This window comes from Oreochromis niloticus, linkage group LG8 (assembly GCF_001858045.2).
Source record: "Oreochromis niloticus isolate F11D_XX linkage group LG8, O_niloticus_UMD_NMBU, whole genome shotgun sequence".
Classification (NCBI taxonomy): domain Eukaryota; kingdom Metazoa; phylum Chordata; class Actinopteri; order Cichliformes; family Cichlidae; genus Oreochromis; species Oreochromis niloticus.
The window spans coordinates 26,816,884-26,838,078 of NC_031973.2; the positions used below are offsets into that span (position 1 = coordinate 26,816,884).

At 41.6% G+C, this 21,195-nt stretch overlaps 1 protein-coding gene across 4 annotated transcripts in view; it reads left to right on the forward strand.

Moving 5' to 3' along the window:
• The window catches only part of LOC100708226 (CASK interacting protein 2), a 53,754-nt gene extending 34,885 nt beyond the window's left edge, over positions 1-18,869 (forward strand). Inside the window, exons 8-23 of one of the 4 annotated variants that reach the window (XM_013273845.3) lie at positions 2,137-2,245; positions 2,472-2,580; positions 2,699-2,793; positions 3,811-3,928; positions 6,189-6,317; positions 6,580-6,666; positions 7,469-7,596; positions 7,778-7,853; positions 10,113-10,186; positions 10,274-10,384; positions 10,817-10,918; positions 11,018-11,156; positions 11,367-13,631; positions 13,928-14,165; positions 16,909-17,049; positions 18,067-18,869. In XM_013273845.3, coding sequence (XP_013129299.1) covers positions 2,137-2,245; positions 2,472-2,580; positions 2,699-2,793; positions 3,811-3,928; positions 6,189-6,317; positions 6,580-6,666; positions 7,469-7,596; positions 7,778-7,853; positions 10,113-10,186; positions 10,274-10,384; positions 10,817-10,918; positions 11,018-11,156; positions 11,367-13,631; positions 13,928-14,165; positions 16,909-17,005 — 3,877 coding nt within the window. In that variant the 3' untranslated portion in view covers positions 17,006-17,049; positions 18,067-18,869. Of the gene's footprint in view, positions 1-2,136; positions 2,246-2,471; positions 2,581-2,698; positions 2,794-3,810; positions 3,929-6,188; positions 6,318-6,579; positions 6,667-7,468; positions 7,597-7,777; positions 7,854-10,112; positions 10,187-10,273; positions 10,385-10,816; positions 10,919-11,017; positions 11,157-11,366; positions 13,632-13,927; positions 14,166-16,908 lie in introns of all 4 variants that reach the window. The other 3 variants (XM_003438488.5, XM_013273847.3, XM_013273851.3) reach the window with 3 other exon arrangements.
• Positions 18,870-21,195: the final 2,326 nt, after the last annotated feature.

A 21,195-nucleotide genomic window follows, 5' to 3' on the forward strand; every position in this document is an offset into this window, starting at 1 on the left:
AGGGAAGCAACCCTCTTATCGCTTAAAATGCTGTTATTGCAGCCATATCCTCTCTGTGAATGGTACTCATAGCCAGTGATCAGTGGTCATGACATTTTGGATATTAACAATCATGAAACTGACCTCACGGCCCATTGTTAAGCAATGGTGCTAGCTCAGATGAGTGATGAAACGCTTCTTCCGCTGAAAGCGCTACATCTCAATGAACAGAATCAGCTTTCTGGGATTTCTTTATGTGGATGTTCGAGCATGTGTGAAGACTGAATGAGTTCTGTTACTATTTCAATTGATTCTGTAACTTTGTAACAATCTCTCCAGCTCCAAAAAGAAAACATTGTACTATGAGGTTTAATCCCAATCGACTTTGCACTTTCAGCCTGTTTTTTTTAATTTTTCAGCATTTCTATGTAAAAATGTCTTTGCCATGTAATCCCATCTTGCTGTTTTAGACATGCTGCCAACTATTCCCATCCCACCTAAATTATTAAATATCTCATGCAGCATCATCCATCTCCCCCTCTCCTGGTCCTGGAGTTGAAAGTGAATAGTTAGTAATAAGTTTGTACAACATCATACTGCCCGTGATAATACTGGTGGAAATTTTTGCATGATACAAAAATGTCATACTGCGATATCCTTGCTAGCAGAGAAGCCTTTGCTCAACACAAGCATGAATTAAAAAATAAAACACACACACACACACACACACACACACACACACACACACACACACACACACACACACACACACACACTCCTACACTTCACTGACAACCACATAAGTCTTTTCAGAATTTACACAGCAGAATTTGGAATATGATACTAAGGGATTTATGGCACTTCAAAGACTGCCATACCTAAGCTGCAAATGTATTTGTAACTTCTACCTTTTTGCAATAACTGGAGGAGCTTTATGCAAACAAGATATGACTTTCTGACTGGAAAGATGTTGTTTTAGTATCATATACAACCTGCCTGTGTTAGAAACTATACTTTAACAATTCATTTATCAATAATTTTTTTAGAGATAATTTCTGATCATGACACCTCATGTTCAGAATCTTTGCTCTAGCACATTCTGTACTTGATGAATATGTACAGTGTAAATTGAATGGAGTATCTGAGAATAACATTTCTATGGAGGACAGAAAAATCTAAACTCTATGAAAGTTTTCAGACATTCAGCCCTCTCAAGGTTTCATACCATCAAGGTTAAAAGTGGTGCAAGAAGGTTACAATAGGTACCTTTTATCCTCACAACTTACAACTTGGTATTTCTCCTGTCAGTAGTATCTGCAGCATTTGGTTTAAAAACTCTACACTCACAAGGAAAAATTTCAATGGTTTTTAATAAGCTGTTAGTTAATTATTCAAGGTTCTATTAATTAAAAACATTTCATGAATGTTCTTAAAGTATGTGATGAAAAAAAAGATCCAAAATAAAATAATTTTGTTGCTGCACCTTTATTCCATATTCCATAAATGGCTACTTTTGATAGAATAATTACAACCATTTTTTTGCTCATAAGTTGCAACTTTTTTGAGTTTAAAGGACTGCATTCAGTCTTGCGAAAAGCTAAGCAGTAATGGTGAGGATAAGAAAAGAAGTAGCAGCCAGGTACTGCTACTCAAATGCACTTGTTTAATTGATCATCAGCAGGTATGACCACTTATAATATTATCAAAAAAATACCACAGTCTTCCCAGGAGAGGGAGCAAATTTACCCTAAGGTTCCCCAATGGTCAGAGAAACTGCAAAAGATCTACTCTCAGACACTACCTAAATAAATATTAAAGTTTATGATAGTAGAGTTAAACTGAACAAGAAGTACTTGTATGGAAGGGTTGTCATGCCAACCCATCCCCTCTGTATACCAAATTATTCTAGAGTCAAAGTTCAGACCTCAAATCAATTGAAATGCTGTGGGTGGAGTAAGATGTGTGGCTTAAGCACACAGAATAGCTGAAAAAAACAAAAAAGAATCAAGGTTTTGCCATGACCCAGTGAAAGTCCAGACATCAACCCAATTAAATTTGCAATTGCTGACTGTGACTATATGACTTAATAAATTGCTGCAGATGTCTGTGACAGATTCACCTGCACACTAACACGGTGTTTCTGATTGGACTTCCTAGGTTGCTCCTCAAAGCTGGCATTGACACTAACAGAGCCACCAAAGCGGGGACATCTTTGCACGAGGCTGCCCTCTATGGCAAAACGGATGTAGTGCGGCTGCTCCTTGACGTAAGAAAAGAAGACGAACATTGTATCTGTTCGGCTTATGAGCCATGTGGAAGGCTGTTTTTTTACAACGAGTGTCAACATAAAGACTCTTCACAGAAACGTCACACTATGTTTTCACCTGCTCAGTATTATTCTTTAATAAAGCAGATTGGAATTTAAGGGAGGGTTTGTTTTTAAAAGTCCGACTCCCACACAGCCGTTTTACGATCTGTGTGTGTGTGTCTAGGCGGGCATCAACGTGAATATGCGCAACACCTACAACCAGACGGCTTTGGACATTGTCAATCAGTTCACCACTTCCACAGCCAGCAGGGAAATCAAACAGCTGCTGAGAGGTCGGTAGCTCATGAAATGGTGTCTTGATGTTGCACCGATACATTTGGGTAATTTGGCTTCTCTGGTTTAGAAATGTGATCAGGTATCTTTTTCTTTCTTTCTTTTTTTTTTTTGCAGAAGCATCAAGCTCTCTTCAGGTTAGAGCAGTGAAGGACTACTGGAATCTCCATGATCCCACTGCACTTAACCTGCGGGCGGGAGATCTGATTATGGTACTGTTTTGTGTGTAAAAGTCTCAAAATGTTGTTTTATGGTTGTAATATTGTTTTTGTTCATTATTTTCATTGTCCTTGTTTATAGAAAAATGTAATTAAATGAAATTAATTTGAAAAAGCCTAATATCACATTTAAAACAGTCATTATTATTAATTTCCTGGGAAAATTATGAAAGGAGAAGATTTCCTTATTTAGTGAATTTAAAAACGTACTGAACAAAAATGTAACCGACATTTGTTTTTAAAAATCAGTAGCAGTAGTTTTTGTTTGGTAAGATTTTGCAAAATGTTTAAGGAAGAGAAGTTTAATTGTTTATTTTATTATAAAAATTTAAAGAAAAGTGTTTTTTTGGTTTGTATATGCTGACATATATAATTCTTACAAATAAGAACTAACACAAACATCACAATTGGCTTGATTGAGATGAGAAAATGAGATGTTAGGTGAAGTTATGGTGAAGGATTTGTGTTGCTAGGATTTGTGTGGTATGTTTGAGGGTAATTTCATGTACTCCAAAGCAAGAGACCACAGCAGAAGAACGGGCACAAACTTGCTGCTGCTGTGTCTCTCATTATCAGCATCATTATCACAGTTTGCTCTAATTCGTGTGTGCATGTCTTTATGTGCTCTCTGCTGTGTATTTTGATATATTTATGTGAGTCATAGTGACATCTGAGAGTTGTGTTTGAACTTGTATGCTGTTGTCTCTTACCCTGCCAGAAAGCAGAGGTGTTTGTTTTTCTTCTCTCGAGGCGCTTTGTTAATACTCAAAATGAATAGATAGTGTATTTCCAGCCTACTGGCCCACTCATTATGGACTTTAGTGCATGCCTGTGGGTGTCGCACACAACATGCATGCTTAAAGTTCTTGTATTTTTGCTAAGACATAGTATTTTTTTGTTATAATCAACGCCCATAGTGTTCATATAACTGTATCAACGTGCTGGGACTGTGAAGTGTACCAAGACTAATGCCATTTGTAATGAAGTGTTCTCATGGTTTCTTGCTGACAGGTCCTGGAGCAGCACTCAGACGGTCGGTGGAAAGGTCACATCCATGACACCCAGCGGGGGACAGACCGGGTGGGCTTTTTCCCCCCTTCAGTGGTGGAGGTCCTCAGCAAAAGAGCAGGTAAATAAATAGATTATACACACCTGCATAAACATCAGTAAACCTTATTAATATTATTGTGCTATCTACTGTACAATATAAAGCGCCTTGAGGCGACTTTTGTTGTGATTTGGCGCTGTATAAATAAAATTGAATTGAATTGAATTAATAATTAACATTAATACACTCCAGAATATTTATGCAAGTATTATAGCTGTGCTCCTCTCAGTAGTTGAAGAGTTATCCAGTTAGCCAGACAGTGAACAGAGAGGAAGGGACCTTGGTTTGCATCTTCAGTTTACAGTGGAATACTTTGAATTTTGTGTACATGGCAACCTGTATCCATTTTCCTTCTTTTGATTATTGATATTGATTTGGTTATGCATTAGAGGCGGGTGTTAATCAGTTTCAGGTTCTTTAGAGTTAATGATCATCTTTTCTGACTGTTTTTCACTAGTTTTGTATCTGGATAAGAAAAGAGGTTGTACAGGCAGTCCAACTCAATACATGCCATTGCCACAAGGTTTGCTGTGTCTCTTTGCTGGGATATTATTTTTTGATCTATCCAACGCTGCCAGGTTGCACCTCAGATGGACCAGGAAGCTCAGTGATGCTTTGGTCCACATCTGGGAGGAGATCCTAGAACACTATCCCGATGTTGTTAAGCATCCATTTAAGCACATAGGATAGGATAATCATTTTCATTTTAATTCAGTTTCAATTCAGTTCAATTTAGTTTTATTTATACAGTGCCAAATCACAACAACAGTAAGGCCCCCTATGAGCAAGCACTTTGGCGACGGTGAGAAGGAAAAACTCCCTTTTAACAGGAAGAAAATTTCCATCAAACTATGTGCCATCCCTTAATTGCTAACACATTACCCATTTCATATCAGTGTAGGCTGTTGAGAGCTGATATGTTTTCAGTGTTCCTTTAATTTTTTTGAACAGTGTACATGTGCACTGTACAATTTCACATGAAATACCAAGCCTAATTTTTTCATTTAATTTGTGTCATTTTATTTCTGTGTAATTATGTTTCAGGTCAAATTCATCCAGAATAGAAATTCGCAATACTTTTAAAAACTAAAAAAAAACAAAAAACAAAACGAAAACAGTGAGCTAAAACATACTATAAGGGCTCTGAAATACTGCTGAGAAATAAGAGAAAGTGCCAGATCTCATATTCATATAATTATCTGAGACATGAAAATATCTGTCAAGTTTCATATTTATTTGTTTACTTATTTATTTTTGTAGTCCTGAAATACCACCAGCCTGGGCAAACACATCCATAGTGTAGATGAATTCAGACGACTGTATTTTGGTGTTGGTAACACCTAATTTGACCCATGACGACTCTTATATATCTGGGCTACCAAAATATCTCCACACTTGTACACAAGCAGGATCTATCATGTTTGCAGACATGGCCACTGGAGAGTTCAGCATGCCTGTAAATCATGATTTTAATCCCTGTGAATATGAGCCCCTCACTTGTTTGCAGCTGTAAAACCCCTGACTTTCTAGCATAGAGAGACCAGCACAGTGAGGGCTCCAAAAACAGCTCCAGACATAAGTGCACACTTCTGTGTCTTCAACAAGCCAGTCTATACACACACACACACACACACACACACACACACACACACACACACACACACACACACACACACACGACAGTCTCACAGAGAAACACATTAATAGGATTACTATGGCCAGATTGCAAAGTGTCAGCTCAGTGTTAAAGCCTTCACAGTCTACATCGGGGTATTCTGTGTGTGTGGGCGTGTGTGTGAGACTGCTCATGCTTGACGGAAGAGACGAAAGAAGAGAGTTCGCCTCAAAGTTGGTGATGGACTCTTTGCTTATGAGGCAAACTCAGCAGGTTGTGTGCACATGTGCATTAGTGTGTCTGAGCTCTGTGATAATCTCCGTGATGTCAGCAAACGGAGACCAATACCACACAAAGGAACAGTAAGCCATCTCAGTGTCTTTGGTGATCTTAAACTTCCATTCAGCGACCTGTTATGTAACTGTAGAAGGGATACACAGTCACTCTGTCCCTTTTTAGTTGTTGTTCCATGTACTCAATGAAAAAGAATACATGACAGAGACAAATGTTAAAGTTGATAATATTTAAAGCTCTTCATTGCATGGTTAAAGAGCTTTCGATGCCTGTGCATGCATTTCAAACTGCCACCGCACACGCATGTGCATTATCTGCTTTCCCTCACTCATGCATGCCCACCTCAAACCAAACCTGTCTCCCTGACCTTAGGGGGTACTCTCTTCCGCCAAGCTTCAATGCCTTGCCAACGACAACACTTTGTGTCCAGAGCTCCTCCTTCGAGTCATGGCCCTGCCCCTCAGACTGATGACTTATACATCCTTGGCTATGACCCTGCAGGTACACACACAGATGCACTCACCAACCTTTTCCCTGTTTTACCACCTGCGGTGGATTCACGTTATCCCAGGAAAGGCAATGATTGTTGAACAGGAATGTTTCTGTCCATATGCTCCCAAACAGCACCCTAATCCCAGTTTTTTCTTGATGAAAAAACTTTCCCTGATGCTCGGTGTCAGCTTGTTAGATCCAGTCCCAGCTCCGGTTCTGCAGTAGGCAGAGTGTACAGTGAACGTGTGTCTAAAGTGTGTGTGTTTGTTAGGTACTCCATTTGGCAGTCAGCTCTCAACCCCAGCTAGTTCTGCTAGCCCCACTCAGGAAATCTGGGTCCTCAGGAGCTCTCCCACTGGTAAGAGTGTGTGGTCTCAAACCCCTAATACCCCACCCACCAAAATCCCAATCGCCTGTGAACCAGTCACCGCATTTTTGATAAACTGGGTCTTTTTTAAAGAAGCTTATTCCTGGTTTATCCTTTTATATCCCAGAGTTTTGACCTTACCATGCCAACCCTTCAAACCCCACCCCTCTGCTTTATACACATCTAACAATCCAGCAAACATAACCAGTTCTCTTGCAGCAGGACATCACTATGAGGGAGCAGCATGAAGGTTCTTCTTTTAAGCATGTTGGAGCTTCCTCTTATTCTCTGAAAATCTCCACAACAAACATATTAATGTTTTTTTTCTACTATGTAATATATATTCAGTTATTTCCTGAACAGAGAGAATGTCGATTCCATTAAGACATAATGTAGTAATTTCATAAACGTTGAAAATTCTTTACATTACATAAGAAGCTTTATATTAGCATCTTTCTGTTAAATATGGAGCTAGTGGCAGAGTGTGATTAGCCTTGCTTAGAATGAAACAACTCACTAACAAACACCTTGCATTGATTAAAACTATATGCAAACTGATATATTAAAAATCGATCTACAAGAAATAGTGAGGCAAGGAAATCCTTCAGTAATAAATAGGACTTTGTTAATAGTTTTTATGTATTTATTTATTAATTTTTAGTACAGTAGTCAAAACCCATATAAATATTTAACCTATAAATTGCAGGCTACAATTGTCTTCTAACTCTCAGACACTCCACAGGTCTCTTGTCAATCTGTCATCTCTCTGTTTTGCTTTCTTTGCTCTTCTCAGGTGACAGAAACAGTGTCGGCAGCGCTGGCAGTGTTGGTAGCAGCCGCAGTGCAGGGAGTGGTCAGAGCTCAGAGAGCGGCCACAAACAGAATGGGATTCACTGCTGCCACAACGCTGACGCTGGCAAGGTCAGATATGCTCAGAGAGAACCAAGGAAGTCACTTAAAAACAAGGAGACGCTCTGCTTCATATGTCTACAGCAGACATTTTCAGTAACAGTAACAGAAATGAATAAAGTGTGGAGGATGTCAGTAATGCACTTCAGTACTTTTTTCTATCGTTGAATATACCTTTGTTTTGTGTGTGCAGCTGGTTCCCTCTGCTGGTGAATCAAGGGACCGCGTCATAGGACTGGACCACAGCAAACACGTTGATGGATCCACAGGTTAGTCACTGAATCAAACATCTGCCATCTTCTTACTCTGTTTGATAATAATAATAATTCTGTTAGCTGTCATTCTTCCAAGGTCCCAGACTTTCTGAAGGTCTTTCAAAGTTTTTCTTTTGTGGGTTGGCTGATTTTTGAGTCCAGTTGTTTTACCTGAACTTTTACAGAAGAATGGGGTTTTTTTTGTTTGTCAGTTTTTTGTTTCTTTATCTACTTAATACTGGCCTATGAATCTTTCAACCATAAAAAGGTTGTATCTTTGGAAACCGCGGGGCTGCTGTGTGGAGGGATCATACAGCATTGTTCTGCTGTTTTTGTTGACGGTCTGAAAGGAAATGAGATGGAGGGGGACAGTAAATGCTTACCATACTTTACTTCACCACTGAAGCCAATAAAACCAGCATCTTCTTTCATCTACACAAGCCACAAAAGCCCAGATCACTACTTCACAAGAAACACTAAAGGCCTGGAGAAATGTGCTCTGCTGTCAGGTGAAACTGGCAGGTGCAGGATTGCATGTTTACAGTATTCTCAGAACTTAAGTTCATTCTGCTGAGATAAGGCTTTTCAAATGCTATCACTCGAAGAAGCAGAGAATTCCCGTTGACCTCAGGGTGAATCGGAAGGAGGGTTAAAGTGAAGGCAAAGAGGGAGGAGACAGGGAGCATCAGGAGCAAAACACATTTGTTAAATGATGGAGAAAGAGAAAGGAAGACAGAAAGGGAAGAGGAGCTGATGTCTGCCCTGCACGAAGGATAGGTGGAGAGAAGGATGAAGTGTCAGACATCAGGAGCTCTGCTGCTCTCGTTTTTTCTCAGGGGTAAGACAGTTGTTCTAATTTGACAAGATGTTTGACGTTTTGTCAGAGGAGAAAGGTTTCGATCCAGTTTTAAAGGACCCACTGCATTCCAAGGTTTTGGTTAATATCTCATTGGGAATCACCTTATTGGTGCAGAAATATTATTTTATGCCTGCCAAACTTTGTTATCTTTGGCATTTTTGATAGATTCAGCTAAAGAAATGGAAAAGAAATTGTGTTTTTGCCACAGATTGATAGTTACTGTCAATATTTAAACCTTTCTTTCTTTGCTTGTTGTCTGTTGTGTGTAGATAAAAGATAAATAAATATTAAGATAAAAAACTTGTTTACCCATTGAGTTAGGTTCCTCTTATGCTGTACTTGAATGAGTCATGGGTCAGACCTAAGTGGCTTAAAAAAACAAACAGTTGGAAATAGTTGGGTGCTAAGACTGGAAAAAAAGTGAAAGCGCTTCAGGAAGTCTGGAGATACCAATCCTGCTTATGGGTTAAGGACCTACAGCCCTGTCCAGCTCTCCTACAGTAACTGCCCGTCTGCTGTAATCTCCTCCATGCTCTTGAGACTATGCCGGGAGACACAGCAAACCTTCTGCCAATAGCATGTATTGAGTTTGACTACCTGCACAACCTCTATTCCTATCCAAATACAAAACTAGTGAAAAACAGTCAGAAAAGCTGAGGAAAGAAAAAAAAGTCAGTTGCCTCCACCTGTAAAACCATTCCTGTTTTGAGGGGTGATCACTAACCTAGAAATGTAACTGACTGTTTTTTAATTGTAGTTGTACACACAGTACAAGTACAATTACACAAATTCCTCATCTCATCGCATGCTTGTACAAAGAGGATGTTGCAATAAGCAAAGAGCTTATTGCAACATGCTCAACACAGACTGTGTTGTTTTGATCGGTGATTATCGTGCCGACTAAGTTCACTCATCTCCCAGAAACGTCTTGACAATCCGCAGTCTCTTATATCACTTATTGCCCTGTTACAAGGTGTATCTGTGTGTCTGGATGAGGTCTTAAATAAAAGTTATTGAGAACTGAGATGATCAAATGTTGTAGGGAGAAAGGACTCAGCCTCGGGCAAGAACAGAAGCGAAATTGGAGCAGTTGGCAACAAAGTATCATTCCTCTGAGATCTGAGTATATAACTAATGACTGTAAAGGAGATGAGTGAGGGGTGTATGAGATCTGGTAGATGGCACAACTTCACTCACCTGGGGAGACGTGACAGCCCCACTCAGTCACACAACTGCTTGGAAAAGAATGATTTAACATGACTCGACTAATGCAGACTGGGTTGATCTCTTTCTGTCAATTTGAAAACATGGCTGTCCTTTCTTTGGGTGCGTCTTGTTTTTCCTCCAGTGTCTGTCTTCCTCAACGCACTCATCGCAAAACACATCCCACAGGATTAATTGTGTGTGTTTTTTAGGTGGTTCCCGCCAACAGGTTAACGGCACTCCTCAGAAAGGCTTCGTGAGGCCTGAACAGCTTCTGGAAGGCAAGGTGAGCGGAGTTTTAGAGTTGTGCAAGTTTGCATAAATGTTTCCTACACACAGAGGTTTTGTAAATGGATCTCCCCTCTGTCATTAGGATTCAGAAGCAATCTACCAGTGGCTGTGTGGGTTCCAGCTCGAGCAGTACACGTCCAGCTTCATCAGTGCAGGATATGATGTACCCACCATCAGCAGAATGACCCCTGAGGTGTGTATTTATGTTATAATTTTCAGCATTATTAGCGCTATGCCATTAGACTTTTTTTTTTCCTTTGTAGTTTTAAGATGTGTTTTTGTTTTGCTTTTTTTTTAATATATATATATACATAAAACCTTGAGATGACTGTTTTGTGAAGTGATATGAAAATGAATTGGTTCCATTTCAGCCTGAAACAACAAAAAAAAACTGCTTCATAATTTTAATCCTCTGAGTCTGATATGTATGTTTAAAAAAATGTTTAAGAAGTCCATAGAAAACTTGACATGACTATAACTAAAGTGCTCTTTTTTTTTTTTTTTTTTTTTTACATATAAAATGTCCTCTTGGCTAAAGTACAGTTATTTAATTGATTTGTTGTTGATCCTTTCATTTGTTGGTTGTGTTAATGATTCACTCATTGTTTGCTTGGATATTCTTCAGGATCTTACAGCCATTGGAGTGACCAAACCAGGCCACAGGAAGAAGATATCAATGGAGATCGGCAAGCTGAGCATTCCTGAGTGGCTCCCAGATTACATTCCTGTGAGAAATCAGTCCTCCCTCTTATTTGCCACATACACCATGTAAACAGCTGGCTCTCTTGCAGTCATTGTAAATTCTTGTCTGTGTTGTCGTGTTCAGTCAGACCTGGGGGAATGGCTGAGTGTGATTGGATTGCCTCAGTACCAGAAAAGATTGTGTGACAATGGCTATGACTCCATCGCCATTGTCAAGGACATCACCTGGGAGGACCTGCAGGAGATAGGCATTACTAAACTGGGTGAGGAATTTCTATAATTTTCTATAATAACTTCTGCTTTGATTGGTGACCCGTCCAAGGTGTATTCTGCCTTTCTGGGAAACGGAATCCTTTCTGTGCTTTGACTGCTTGTGACATTGTCAAAGCACAGAAGGGGCAGTATTTGAAAGTGTTTGATCTCTTTTATTAAATCTTTTTGAGCTCTGTAACAAATAAATATGTGTGTTTCAGGTCATCAGAAGAAACTAATGTTAGCAGTGAAGAGACTGTGTGACCTGCATCGCTCTCGTAACCATGCCGACAGAACTGGAAGCGAAACTCTCAGACGAAAGCTGCCTGCTGCTCTCGAGCTGGTGGCTATTGAACACACGCCAACACACAACGCTCACGCACACGCTGACACTCCATCCAACGACTGTTGCTCCTCCCCTCGTACTCCCAGAGCCCTCCTTTCCTTCCAGGACAGCGAGCTAAGCATGGAGCTGCAGAGTGCAATGATGGGCAAGGCGGGTGGAGGTCCCGCTGAGATGTTCAGCATTAAAGGTGTTTCCTCTGCTGCAGGTGGAACTGCCATGTCAGTCAGTCAAGAGAGCATTGGCATGCGTTCGCGGGGCTCAGGGAAATCTGGGAACTCTGGAAATGTAAATTTGGCTCATTGTCAGGATCAGCAGGCCGTACTGTCCTCAGCCAGGACATCGAGCCGGTCTGAGGAGAGTTTAAGTAGTGGTACAGGGGAGGAGGTGAAGAGTGGAAGAAGCAGTCCTGGAGGCAGAAATAGACAGAAACCCAGTGAGTCGTGGGTGCATCATAGTCAATCTGCTATCCCCAATAAATTCCCCTTTTCCCCTCTCACACCTCCACTGACCCCCAGCAAGATGCCCCGCTTTGCCTACCCAGCTGTCCCACCTAAAGTCAAACACTTCCAGTCTCCTAACCGCCCTTATCAGCCTCAACAACACCCACAGCAACACCCACCCTCCTCCCCATCTTCACCATCCCCGCAAGCTTCCCCAACACAGAAGGCTTTCAGTTATATCCAAGCTCAGGCAGAAGTAGTCAGTGGGGCTCCACGAGTACTTTCCAAGCCACTGCCTGGGGCTATCCCGCTGTTGGGGCCCTTACTTGTACAGGGCCCACCCATTGACACTCAAAAAGGCCCACAAAAGAAGCGCTCGCAAAGCCTGAATCGCTATGCTCTGTCAGATGGTGAGCCAGATGAAGACGACAATCCCACTTCCCCTTGTACCTCTGCTTCCTCTGCGGTCATGCCATCTTATGCCACCATGTCACGCAGGCCGGGACGTGGCCATGCAAGTCCTTTAGGGGCCCAACGTCACATCAACCGTAGCCACTCCTTTGCCGTGCGCTCTCGACGCAAAGGTCCACCTCCACCCCCACCTAAGAGGATGAGCTCGGTAACTGACAGCCACGTGTGTCAACCAGGAAACCACCACGGAGTGGAGCCAGAGGTGAAGGAAGGGGTAGAGACAGAGAGTGCAGGCAGTGTGAGGAGTATCGCAGCCAGGCTTGAAGGCAGCAGCAGCAGTAGCCCTTCTAGAAGAATAGATATACCACCAGCCCACCTCCCTGTTTCACCTGCATTCAGCCCTGTTTCCTCACCGATCCCACGTGGATTTCCTTCTCACACCATCACTCAGCACTCCAAACCTGTCCCAGCCTTGGGTCTCGGGGGCCTTAGGAGGGTAGGAAATGAGAGGACAGAAGGAGACTTTAATAGACAAAGAGGTAGAAGTACAGAGAGAGAATCTGGTGAGGAAGAGAAAGCAAAGAAAACTGAACACATGTCAAAGAGTGTAAAGAGTGCATCTCCCAAGCACAGTTCCAAGGACCATCTACCGTTTGCTGAAGAAGGCAACCTGACTATCAAACAGCGACCCAGGATAGCAGTCGTTAGTCAGCCAGGTGCTGAAGTTAAAACGCCTTCAGAGGCAGTGCAGACCCCAAACAGCCTTGAACTCCCAGAGTTCAACCTAAAGGAGTCTGACACGGTGAAAAGACGGCACAAACCCAAAGACAAAGACGCGTCCACTCCTGAAGAGGCTAGCACCCCACACAGAAATAACAAGCACCCAGAACTCAACAGCCTCCACATGCAAAATGACATCAGTACACTGAGTGACAATGAAGCACAGAGGCCACACAATGTTTTCCAGAGGATTGGATCAATGGGAAAAGGCCCAAAGCCTCCAGTGTCCTCAAAACCTTCCAGTCCTCTCAAACAAACCCCCAACAGCAAACCAACAACTCCTCAAAAAACTGTTTCGCCATTGCAACCAAGCGGACAAACAGCCATCCCTAACCTCACGAGCGTACAGATTCACACAGTCTCCCCAAAGCTGAAAAGCAACATGTACATTCAGACTTGTATGTACAGTCCTGTGAAACACAGACAGACCGTCACGTCCGAACCTGAGCGTCCACAGAAAGCCGTCGCTGTATCAAGACTCCCTCAGAACACCTATGCAACAACAGCAGGTAACAATGAAAAGAAGATATAATACCAACAAGGCCATCAGCGACCCATCTAGGGTCAAGCTTGGCTTTTGTATAAGCCACATTTTCAAATCCACTCTTTCAGATTAATCTTGACATGACTTTTTTATTGTTAAAGCTTTTAAAGTTGGTATAAAAATGGCTGGGTGAAAACGTAATCCAGTCCCTACACTAATTCTAGATGGGCAACCAGTGATCTGGTGGATGTTAAGTGGTTAAACTTGTTTCCTAACAGTGAGCTTATTTTTGATGGCTACATAATATTTATTGTTCCTCAGGTCCGAATCTCAGCATGGCTCAAAGTGTTGCCTTTGCTGCTCCACCGTCACCATTGATGAACTCTTGCTGCCCCACCTCGGCACTACCCAGTCAGGCAGGAAAAGGATGGGTAACTCCGCCTGGTGTGGCCAGTGTGGAGGGGCTGGCCCAGAAGAAACTAGAAGAAACTAGTACATCACTGGAAGCTGCTCTCAAAGTAGTGGAGACCAAACTGGCACAGGGGAGCAATGTGGACGGGTAAGAAGTATTGTATTGGTGTAGTTGGGGTGGTGTGCTTTACCTGAAATGATAATATTGTGCTCTTCATACTGATTGCTGAGCTGTGGTATCACTAGTTTTTTAAACTCTTCCTTGTGAACATGCAGCAGATCTGACAGATCAGCTGCTGGGCTGTAAGTGAAGTCCCAGTTTGCTAACACATTACTTTTGGCTTTTATTTGGAGGTGACTACAAAAGTGCAAGTGTTCAGGAGCTTCCATTCCTGCAGTGATTTGTGACTTACTCATCGACAGTGGGATAAAAGTACTGGGAAAAATCAGCAGATTAGTCAAGTGCTGTCAAGAGCACAACGAGCTAAATTTTGTTGTAAATGCTGTTAACTAGTGAGGACACAGTCTACAGTCTAAGCTTTAGACCTTGTTTGTTTATATAACCTGTGGAAAACTTGAGGTCATGAATCTCCAAAGAAAAAAACAAAACAACATTTCTTTTTCTGTTTTTCTTTTGTCTTCTATGTTTCAGCACCTGCCCTCTTTTTGGGGGCATGTAAGCGTTTTTCAAGTTTTTAAAATTGAGAGAAGGCCAAATGTTATCACTGATAGAAACATGTAATCTCAGTGTAGTTGGCACTGTACTGCTCATGCCAACTCTAAATTTAGCAACAGGGAAAATGCCAGAAAACATCTGCAGAATTCAGTGAAGGTCCTCAGTGAGCTAATGGAGTTTTCTCTTTGTTTTTCTTTTCTCTTTGTAGAGCATTAACTCTGTTTTGTCCTTTGTTTAGTTCTCTAGTTATTTGTTGATCAATGATGTTATGAACAGAAATCTTCTCCATACTGATGAAAAGAGAGGTTACTAGAGTAAACCTGGTTCTCTTTCAAAAATCGCTTGGTATCCCACTTTGGAAAGCGACCTCTGGCATGATCACTCACAGAAGGCCTGCATCAGTCAACGACACTGGGTCCCCCTGACCCCCTTTTTAATAGCCCTTGGACCCATACCAGACAAAGTAGTTCTTCCTGATGTCCATGCAAATGGGCATTGCAATGAGCCAAACTCAGTTTGCAAGGTTATGCTAGTAGCCAAATTTGTCTGTCAAACCTCACTTGGTAGCTCACTATGGTAGATGTAGACCCCTCTGAGATTGCATGGTCCAAACACTATAACTCAGGAAGAGCAACACCTCACACCTACTCCAAGAGGTCAGCTTGAAGTTAAGAGCCCACAGTAAGCACTGAGTGTGCCAGTGAAGGTTAATGTTAAGGCAGTAAAACCTAACAAATGTATGTGGAAATTTCAAACTATCAGCTGCACAGATGCCCCTGCCGAGAAACAACCTTAAAAAGGGCCCATGAGGTAGAATGTGCACGCAGGTGTTCAGGAGGCTGCTATACCTGGCACTCATATGCCATCACAATAGCCTCTACCACTCAGTGTGACAGCTGGCATAGGCTTCCCTATGTGCCAAGGAGCCTGGAACACATAGAGCTGATTGCTTTTTCCAATTCCCTTATTTCTGTCTACATTAATGCATAATTCTCAGACAGGACTCAGCGAATTAAGCCGCCTCTCACTCTCATCAGCAGATGGCAGGGGTGAAACACTTATAGCTTGAGAGCGAGATAACAATAGGTAGACTCCCTAACCTTAGGCACAGAGGCTGGGTTAAGGCGCAGAATCACTTTACTATAGTTGGGTTTATCGCTGAAATACACACTATTTGCCATCATAAGGTCAGCATGTGGAAAGAAGTCTTACACCCTGAGCGGTCTCAGTCAGCCTGAAAGGGAAACCAGACTCATTTAAATTTAGCCTTTCAAATGCCAGGCTGAGAAAATTAACTCAAATGCTGATGACAAATCTGTCTGCAAGGCCTAGTCACTGCACAAGGCAGTGGCCACGAATGATTGTGGAGCAGACAAGCTAGCTCTGCCATCCATGGCCTAGCTGTTTCAGTGCCTCACCCTGCTTAGTACTGAGGGCATGTGGCTGAGGAAATGAATACAGCAGCATTCCCCTGAGAGGGTCTAGTTTTAGCCATAATCACTAATACTCAGCCTTGAGAGCTAGCAATAGCTTCACAAATACAAACACAAGCTTCCTTGACGCGCTAGCTTTATAATTTGTGGGTCTGCAACAATGTCACAACCACTCATAGAAGAATATGTAACCTCCACCCATTCATTCATCCATTCTCTTCCACTTATCCTTATCAGGGTCACGGGAAGGGTATCCCAGCAACCATAGGGTGAAAGGTGTTATACACCCTGGACACGACGCCAGTCTGACGCTAATTCTTGTGATGAAAATATTGCAGTGTCATAAAATTCCTGAAACAAGAAAAGCTAATGTTTGGGGATCAGCAAACAGTTAAATGGATAATCCTGTTCCAGGACCACCGAGGCGCTTTAGTGATCTTCACAGGAAAGAAAGCAAGAATGCCTGATGTGGAGACGGGCTAAGATAAAAGGGGGGTCGGGGGACCCCATGTCCTTAAAATGATTGGTCTGTTTTAGACAGACATGGTTGTAGTGGAGCTTCTGTGATTGTTCATGCCAGAGTGCTTGACTACAAGCTATAGGAAACCATGCATTCATATAGTGCTTTTTTCTCTATACTATACACTATACAAACACTTTATCTCACATTCATAGCTGTTCTGAATCACCAGTTAACTTGACAGTTAGCTTAACTGGTAGCAGAAACTCCAAAGCAAGTCATACCTTATTTTTTACTTCACATTGTCCCATCTGTTTCCTAGTGGGAGCACCACAGTGAAGGCAGCAGGCAATATTCTGGATGACATTGGCAACATGTTTGATGATCTGGCCGACCAACTGGATGCCATGTTGGAGTGACCTCCCAGCTTCTGTCCTGCACACAGAAAAAGTTCCTGTCTCAAGTGAGCAGCAGACAGAAATCAGTGAGCACGGGGTCAGAGGGAATCTTAGATGCTGGGAAGAACAGAGAGCGTGGAGCACTTCCTGGGGTTTAAGATCAATCAGTTTGTGAATATTTGAGGACTTTACTGCACAGCTTTTCCTCTGTTTTTGAAAGTGAGCACTTCGCCTTAGGACACACACCTGGGAAAGTTATTGGAGGGAGTACAAACAGCAGCCAGAAAAGCTTCCCGATGTTGTTCAGTATCTTCAGTATCACTTAAAGGGAATAAGAGTCCATTGTATCCATCTAACCTATGTATATACAGACAAGTGTTTATGTGCGTAGTCAAATATCTTTATACTGAACATATTGACCTGTGATTATATTTATACTTATATATGTTTGTTTTTTTTAACCAAAAGAGTTCCTATTGGCTGCTTTAACTCATTCTGTTGTATATTAGCAAGATGATCTAATATGTATATTTTGCTGCTTATAGTCTGTAGCGTGAGGAAATAATTGTTTAATATAGTGGTTTTTTGTTGTTCTTTAAAGCACTGTTACTGTCAGTAAAAACAGATGCTTATTGGTTTTAAAGTTATTTAGTAACAGAGCTCATCTCAGGTTGCTATGGTACCGTAAGCATGCTGTTTCATTTCAGCAGTGGCCAAAACATTTCGTGGAAGGCAACATGTTAATGAATTCAGAGTGACTGAACATGGAGTCTTCATTTGCTGCCAAAATGTTTAATTGGCTTATTAACTGATAGTTATATATTTTCAAGTTGATATATATTTAAATGAACAAACTTGATGTGAATTTGACATCAAATTTTTAAGAGGCTTTTAATTTTTTAGAATATTGTCTCTCCCATTTTAATTTCACAATCAATCGTTTAGCATTTCCTGTTTCCATTTTTTTCGTTCAGTGTTAAATATTGTTCCAGCAGTGTTCAGACTAAATCCCACAGAGGTTTTATGTGCCAGATTTCTGACAACATTTAGCAATTAGTTGCTTTTGTGTTACACTCTTATAGGTCGGTCTTTGAATGCAGTATAGGCTCACAAAATATGTCACAGCCACTCTGTGGCGGTGCAGGGGAGAGGCTGGCCCAAATGGTGGCTGAGCTGGTGACCACGTGGAGGGAGCAGGCGGCGGTGTCGCGCCGAGAAGTGGAAGAACTGCAGGACCGGATCGAGTACCGGATGCACGTGATTATGATTCTGGCGGCTCGGCTCAGTTCCTCGCCGCCGCCGGCGCACCTCAACTGCATGGGAGTGGCAGGTGTACGGTCTGCTCCGGTCCCCAGGGTGAGGCCTGCCAGGATGCCGCCTGCCTCCACACCCATACCCACTCCTCAGGTGGAAGCAGCTGGTGCATGCAGGTGCCTGTACCCGTTCCTGCTCCCCAGAGGAGGGCTGCTGAGCAACTTCCACCACCAGCTCACTCACTTGCTCAGCCAGGGCTGGAGAAACTGTTTGGTGTTAAAGAAGAAAATAGAAGACTTAGTTTGTGGGATCAAACTGGTTTGAGCCATTCTTATTTAATTGGGCTCTTTTAGAAAAGTCATTACCTTCAACCATCTTTAGGCTTCCTTTTTTAACTCCTCTGCACGCCTTCATTTTAAAAATGGAGTCGAATCTCTCTCCCAAACCTTTGCTGGGAAGATTTGGTTAATGGAAGCTGGCATGTTTTTACATTTTTTAAGATACCAAGCACATTCACATTCATGCAACAGCTTTTTTCTCTGTTGTTTCGCTCTTCTGTTTTGTTTATTAATGTTTCCTTCTGAATTCTGTGTCAAATCAGAAATAATTAAAGGGATTTGTACTGACGGAGTGCTGTTGTTTTGCTTGTCAATATAAAATATGCATTATTATTTCAACGTTTTTCATTTGTTTTGCCATTCTCATTCAGAGCTTTTGATGTGCCATATAGTTGACACATACATTATTTACAGTTTATAGAGATCCATAGCCTCATCTCTGTACATTTAGCAGCTTTTTGTGTTCAGTCACATCTTATAGCTTTAATTTGCATAAGATAATTGAAAGGAATATGTGATATTTTCTTTCTTCTGGGGCTGTAGAACCAGCTCTAAGTACATCATCACCATAAAAAGTTGATATGGTGATAACAGTAATATATGTAGGTAATATAGTTTGGCTGTTAGCAATAAAGGGAGTGTGATCTATAAGGCTAGTTCACAAACAGTCACCTCATGTCCCTTTATATTGTTGGGTAAAGACACAATTATTACCACTGTTGTCTTTCTCCACCAGTATGTTGTTTTTCTGTGGCTGAGAGGCTTAATAAAACCAAAAAACCCTGATTGGATATGATGGGAATCACCATGAAAAGGGGCATTATATGCATCATTTGACTCTTCTGCACAAAATGATCTCCGAGTTCTGCCTCCTCCAATCAGTGACTTAATCAGATGATGTTGTTAAAATGGATTAAAAAGAATATCAAACAACAGTATAATGGGCAGTTAGGATTAAAAATAGATTATTGCAGCTCAGCTCACTGAGCAGTAAAATAAACACTTTATTTCAAATGAATCATTGAAACATTGAGTGTGCTTTTGTTAATGTTTAAGGTAATGGCTGCACATTAGAGCTCTGAAACTGGATATATTTAAACATTAAAGGTTACTGTCCCATAGCCTAATAGAGACGCAGACATTGTTTTAGTTTATCGGCAAATCTAAACTATGTGTTTTTTTCCCTAGTAGATGCAGCCACAGCAGTGGCGGTGGCTGTAGCTCAGGAGGTAGAGCTGGTCACCTACTGATCGGAAGGTTGGTGGTTCGATCCTTGGCTCCTCCAGTCTGCATGTCAAGTATCCTTGGGCAAGATACTAACCCCAACTTGCTCTCCGATGCATCCATCGGAGTATGAATGTGTGTGAATGTATTTAGAAAGCACTACGTATAGATAAAGTGCTTGTGAGATTGGGTGAATGAGGCATGTTGTAGAGAGTGCTTTGAGTACTCCGGGAGAGTAGAAAAGCGCTATATAAGAATCAGTCCATTTACCATGCAATTCTAGCAGTTCAAAATAGACTTGGCAGAATATTCAAATACATTCATAGATTTTCTGCACCACCAGCTAAATAAGTGCACATTTCAAATCCAATGTGATGCACAGCTAGCATTTGCCCAAAGTCAAAGTTGACAACAGAGTTATATTTTCATTACAGCGCCCTGTGACGTCACTATGATGCCATAACAGGCTGACGTCAGCACGTTGTAATATAAAATTGTGGAATATCAACGTTTTAGCATAGCCCTTCTCACTGAATGCTCCTATTAAACTTGCTTCATAGTAGGCTCCTTAGTACTCTAAAAATGAGGTAAATACAGACAGAGATGAACAGACGTGTAAAACCTAGTACATCCCACAATTCAGGAGGCCACTGCTGTTGTGATTTGGCACTATATAAACAAAATACAACTAAATTTTGGGTCAATTAATTTATGGTGGGCAAAATTTCTAAATATAAAGTTTTAATGTCACCTCTGTGATGAATATTCTATTTCTACCTCAGGAAAGAAGTGATTATTAGGCCTCACTGGTCCTCACTATGTTTACACAGCCTGTATAAAACACAGTGAGGACCAGTGAGGCCACCCTTCGGAAGCTCATTTCTGCCGCTTTTATCCATGATCATGTTCTTTCGGTCACTGCCCACAGCTGGTGACTGTAGGTGAGGGTAGGGACATAGATCGACCGGTAAATCGAGAGCTTTGCTTTTAATCTCAGCTCTCTCTTCACCACGACAGACTGAAGACATTTAAAGGTGAAATATCTAAGATGTGCTTTGTTGGACATCTGCAACGCCAACATCTCCTGTCACATTATAAAGCAGCTTAGTATAAGTGCAATCACATTCTTTCACCGTGCTTGTCTTTGCCTCAGTGCTTATGGATTCTCCTTCACATCCTTCTTTCATCTCATGACATTTTCTATTAAAAAGGGAATTTTTGGACTGTTCTGATGGAGCACCAGACTGTGCACTGAGTATAAAACAGGTAAAACTTCACCAAGCATGGGTTCATCACCCCAAGTGGCATTCTCACAGCCATCGGATCCTCAGGTATAACAAGAATTTCAGATCAGTGTTTTCAAGGTTGATCATGTGCATTAAAAACCAGACTCGG